This window comes from Takifugu rubripes, chromosome 13 (genome assembly GCF_901000725.2).
Source record: "Takifugu rubripes chromosome 13, fTakRub1.2, whole genome shotgun sequence".
NCBI lineage: Eukaryota > Metazoa > Chordata > Actinopteri > Tetraodontiformes > Tetraodontidae > Takifugu > Takifugu rubripes.
The window spans coordinates 884,296-889,295 of record NC_042297.1 but is presented as its reverse complement, the minus strand read 5'-3'; the positions used below and the strand labels follow the sequence as shown (position 1 = coordinate 889,295).

At 52.4% G+C, this 5,000-nt stretch overlaps 2 protein-coding genes across 2 annotated transcripts in view; one reads left to right on the top strand and one right to left on the bottom strand.

The window, feature by feature from the left end:
- LOC101069874 (high choriolytic enzyme 1-like) overlaps window positions 1-1,462 on the top strand; it is a 2,288-nt gene extending 826 nt beyond the window's left edge. The window contains exons 5-10 of the mRNA XM_029846504.1: window positions 1-78; window positions 158-278; window positions 358-536; window positions 779-860; window positions 934-1,058; window positions 1,260-1,462. The exon at window positions 1-78 is cut by the window's left edge and continues 75 nt beyond it. Of these exons, the coding sequence (XP_029702364.1) occupies window positions 1-78; window positions 158-278; window positions 358-536; window positions 779-860; window positions 934-1,058; window positions 1,260-1,261 (587 nt within the window). The 3' untranslated portion in view covers window positions 1,262-1,462. The remainder of the gene's footprint in view (window positions 79-157; window positions 279-357; window positions 537-778; window positions 861-933; window positions 1,059-1,259) is intronic.
- An 86-nt stretch (window positions 1,463-1,548) lies between these two features.
- On the bottom strand, window positions 1,549-4,917 carry fadd (Fas (tnfrsf6)-associated via death domain). Its single transcript, XM_029846511.1, has 2 exons — window positions 4,552-4,917; window positions 1,549-2,243 (listed from the first exon to the last, which is right to left on the bottom strand). The coding sequence occupies exons 1-2, from the start codon at window positions 4,844-4,846 to the stop codon at window positions 1,948-1,950; spliced, it is 591 nt and encodes a 196-aa protein (XP_029702371.1). The 5' UTR covers window positions 4,847-4,917; the 3' UTR covers window positions 1,549-1,947.
- Window positions 4,918-5,000: the final 83 nt, after the last annotated feature.

Here is a 5,000-nt window from a genome sequence, read left to right as displayed (position 1 = left end):
GCACGTCCAGAGGCTGCCTGTGGAACAAGTGGACTGATGGGAAGGTCTACATACCGTACTACATCGCCAATCACTACTGTAAGTACCAGCTGTTTCCCAGAACCTCAGTCCAAAGGAGACACGGCCACCGTTGTGAAGCTGTCCGTCTGTGCTTCAGCCTCCCGGGAGAGGGACATCATTGTCCGTGGGCTGGAATCGTTCTCTGGGGTTTCTTGCATCCGCTTCAGGCCCTACCAGAACGGAGACTACGAGTGGCTGAGCATCGAGTCGGGGGACGGGTCAGTGTTCTCCGCTCTTCCTCCCATCATGACCAGTCCTCTGGGTCCTGTGTAAAAGCTCGTGTTTGTCCACCGGCAGCTGCTGGTCCTACGTGGGCCGTCAGGGTGGTAGTCAGACGGTGTCTCTGAGCCGTCAGGGGTGCCTCTACCACGGCACCGTGCAGCACGAGCTCCTGCACGCTCTGGGCTTCAACCACGAACAGACGCGCTCCGACAGGGACAGTCACATCCAGGTGGTCTGGGACAACATCATTCAAGGTCAGGCTCGTTTGAAATGGTTGCAAATAAGCGCCTGCTTCTCCAAACGCTGCAGCCTAGCGCCACCTAGTGGACCTCAGTAGAATAGTTAAGCTGGGCTCATGGGGGTGTACTCATCAACGTCTGGTTTAAAAGACTGACTAGCTTAGCAGTAGAAGTTGTGAGCGGCTTCTTTTCTTCTAAAACAACGGAACAGTTGTGGAGAACAGCGCAGCAACACAACGTATCTGTTCCATCTGCAGACATGAAGTACAACTTCAACAAGATTGCCACTCTGAACCAGGGGACTTCCTACGACTACGGCTCTGTGATGCAGTACCACAGGTGGGTGGCCTGCTGGGGTCTTTGATCACGCTGTCGCCAGAACCACGCCAACATCACGCTGGTTGTCCTCCAGGTACGCCTTCTCCAAAAACGGCCTCCCGACCATGGTGCCCATCCCCAACAACAACGTTTCCTTTGGCGAGGCCACCCAGATGAGCAGGAACGACATCGACCGCCTGAACAGGCTGTACAAGTGCTGTGAGTTTAGTCTGGACAGTCAATAGGAGGTCTCCCAGGTGTGGAGGGACCCTTGAGGGACAGTTGGGACCCGTTTGTCTCACCAGTGGCTCCAAAAGGTTGATGAAAGTCAACACCGGAGCGTGGACGGGTCCAAACAGCATTCTTATACACATGGCTGAGCTTATTGGGTTTGTCTGACGACAGCAACTCTCTCTGCAGGAAGCCCGTTGGACCTGGAACCCGCCTCCAGAACCCGCCTCCAGAACACACAGAAGGACGAGGACGTTGGGCCCCGACGTCCAAACCACAAACCTTCAAAGTGTTAAAACCTGATTTTGGATTGATCAATAAAGAAAATGAAGACACACTTCTATCGAGATTAGCTGGAGTCTTGAATAATAATAAAAATAAGCTAATAATAATAACGTCGCCTCATTAACATAATCTGGGTCAGACACATGAAACTGCTGCAGTTGGTCCAGAAATCCAATAAAAAAGAGAAACCTGCTTTTTTTACAGAGCAGCTTCACCCTCAGAATGAGTTCATTTTTATTCAGGTTCAACGTCTCATAAACACGTTGCTAACGTGGGGTTAGCATTTAGCCTTTAGGTGAAGGCAGCATGTCCCAATCCAATCAGGTGCTTGTTTATTAGGTTGAAAAGAATTCTTAGAATGTGAAGTTGATCAAGAGTCTTTATGGTGATCAAACCGTCCGCGGCTGCCTGCTAAAGATAATCGTGGATTAGCTGTGTGCTACATGTTAGCATGTTCACCACACATGTATAAACACCACTCATTACACCAGTAATAACCACGATAAAGGCTCCAGCTCATAAACGTTGGAGTTTTCAAATGTTCTTTTAGGTAAAAAACTTATATTAATCTGTTTCCCCAATTGAAACGGCTTTAGATGTTCATGTTTGCCACCTGTGCATCATCCGATATTCTGAGCTCTAATTTGTGAGCCGTCAGATTCAAGTCGCAGGCTCTCAGAGCCTGGATCAGGTCCTCCACGCAGGCCTGGGGTCCTCGCAGCTTCCTCCACTCCTTCAGCAGCTCCACCGCCGTCTCGTCCAGCTCTGTGGGATGGCGTCTGGAGATGGAGTCCAGCTTCACCTCACTCAGGCCCAGCCTGCGGCCCAGCCGGCGCCAGGACCGGCCCAGATGTTCAGAGAGGACCTCGGTGGCAGTGGCAAGTTTGGCTGAGGAGGAGAAGGAGGAGGAGATGAGGGAGGAGGAGATGGAGGAGGAGGAGGAGGAGATGGAGGAGATGAGGGAGGAGGAGATGGAGGAGGAGGAGGAGGAGATGGAGGAGATGAGGGAGGAGGAGATGGAGGAGGAGGAGGAGGAGATGGAGGAGAAGATGGAGGAGATGAAGGAGGAGATGGAGGAGATGAGGGAGGAGGAGATGGAGGAGGAGGAGGAGGAGGAGATGGAGGAGAGAGGGAGGAGGAGATGGAGGAGGAGGAGGAGGAGATGGAGGAGAAGATGGAGGAGATGAAGGAGGAGATGGAGGAGATGGAGGAGGAGGAGATGGAGGAGATGAAGGAGGAGGAGATGGAGGAGGAGGAGGAGGAGATGGAGGAGATGAAGGAGGAGGAGATGAGGGAGGAGGAGATGGAGGAGGAGGAGGAGGAGATGGAGGAGATGAAGGAGGAGGAGATGGAGGAGATGAAGGAGGAGATGGAGGAGGAGGAGGAGAAGGAGATGAGGGAGGAGGAGATGGAGGAGGAGGAGGAGATGAAGGAGGAGGAGATGGAGGAGATGAAGGAGGAGATGGAGGAGATGAAGGAGGAGATGGAGGAGGAGGAGGAGAAGGAGGAGGAGATGGAGGAGATGAAGGAGGAGATGGAGGAGATGAAGGAGGAGATGAGGGAGGAGGAGATGGAGGAGGAGGAGGAGAAGGAGGAGGAGATGGAGGAGGAGGAGGAGAAGGAGGAGGAGGAGATGAAGGAGGAGGAGATGGAGGAGATGAAGGAGGAGATGGAGGAGATGAAGGAGGAGATGGAGGAGGAGGAGGAGAAGGAGATGAAGGAGGAGGAGATGGAGGAGATGAAGGAGGAGGAGATGGAGGAGAAGGAGATGGAGGAGATGAAGGAGGAGGAGATGAAGGAGGAGATGGAGGAGGAGATGGAGGAGATGAAGGAGGAGATGAAGGAGATGAAGGAGGAGATGGAGGAGGAGGAGGAGAAGGAGGAGGAGATGGAGGAGATGGAGGAGAAGGAAGAGGAGGAGATGAAGGAGGAGATGGAGGAGATGAAGGAGGAGGAGATGAAGGAGGAGATGGAGGAGATGAAGGAGATGAAGGAGGAGATGGAGGAGGAGGAGGAGAAGGAGGAGGAGATGGAGGAGAAGGAAGAGGAGGAGATGAAGGAGGAGATGGAGGAGATGAAGGAGAAGGAAGAGGAGGAGGAGGAGATGAAGGAGGAGGAGATGGAGGAGAAGGAGGAGAAGGAAGAGGAGGAGGAGGAGATGAAGGAGGAGATGGAGGAGATGAAGGAGGAGGAGATGGAGGAGAAGGAGATGGAGGAGGAGATGGAGGAGGAGATGGAGGAGATGAAGGAGGAGGAGATGAAGGAGATGAAGGAGGAGATGAGGAGGAGGAGGAGAAGGAGGAGGAGATGGAGGAGAAGGAAGAGGAGGAGGAGGAGATGAAGGAGGAGATGGAGGAGATGAAGGAGGAGATGGAGGAGGGAGGAGGAGGAGAAGGAGGAGGAGATGGAGGAGAAGGAAGAGGAGGAGGAGGAGATGAAGGAGGAGATGGAGGAGATGAAGGAGGAGATGGAGGAGGAGGAGGAGATGGAGGAGGAGATGGAGAAGGAAGAGGAGGAGGAGGAGATGAAGGAGGAGATGGAGGAGATGAAGGAGGAGATGGAGGAGGAGGAGGAGAAGGAGGAGGAGATGGAGGAGGAGATGGAGGAGATGAAGGAGGAGATGGAGGAGGGAGGAGGAGATGGAGGAGGAGATGGAGGAGAAGGAAGAGGAGGAGGAGGAGATGAAGGAGGAGAAGGAGGAGATGAAGGAGGAGATGGAGGAGATGGAGGAGAGCAGCACCCTTTGCAGGGGGAATGGTGCAGGCAACCATCATGAGCAACAGCGTCTCTAAAGCCTGAAGCCTGTACGGAGGCCCGGGAGGACCAAACTAATGCTCTAACAGGCTCAGTTTTACAACTTTAAAACGAAGGTTTGTGGTAAAAGGAACTAAAGGAAGACATAAAGTGTGTTCATCTTCTAATATATAATCATAAAAATAAAGGAACTAAAGGAAGTTCATCTTCTAATATATAATAAATACATAAGTCAGGGTGTTGCTACATGTTGGATGTTTTACAGTTGATCAGTTTTTATCTATTTAATTGTGTTCATCAAATTTAGTTTAGTGCTGGACAGCTTGTGGGGCCTGGTTGGCTTCACTGTTAATGGTGGTGTCAGAACTTTCTCTGAGGGTCCTGATAGACCCGGACCTGGACCCGGACCCGGACCTGCTAAACTCTGCCTGTTCTACGGTACCGTTCTCGGTGTCGTCCTGGTGACCGGGGCGGGATCCGGTGACAAAAGCGTCTAATATCTGGAAGAGGTCGTCTCGGCCGACCTTCTGCAGCATCTGGCCCAGGAGCTCCGTGTCGTCGGGGCTCAGATGGCCTCTCTCGCTCAGCGTGGTGAACAACTTGGTCCCGCTGTCGATCGTTTCCAACGACCTCTTCCCGATGTGGTCCTGACACAGAAACTTGACTTTACTCAGCTGGTCCTCGGTAAGTTGGTTGGAAATCTCCAGTAAAACAGCTTTAAACTGGAACGGATCCATGTCGGAGACCCGAACAGTTCGGTTTTACTTTCACTTCCGCCTTCAACGGAGCCCCGCCCCTTTATAACCCAGGGGGCGTGGCCAGTCCCATCCAGTAGCTGCAGGAAGTAAGAAAAAAGTAGGTTAGGGTTAGTAAATATTATAATAAATATAT

Coding starts and splice junctions, on each gene's coding strand:
- fadd (XM_029846511.1), bottom strand. CDS start 4,846: ATGGATCCGTTCCAGTTTAAAGCTGTTTTACTGGAGATTTCCAACCAA. Junction 2,244..4,551: donor CCAGGACGACACCGAGAACG/GTACCGTAGAAC, acceptor TCTCCTCCTCAG/CCAAACTTGCCACTGCCACC.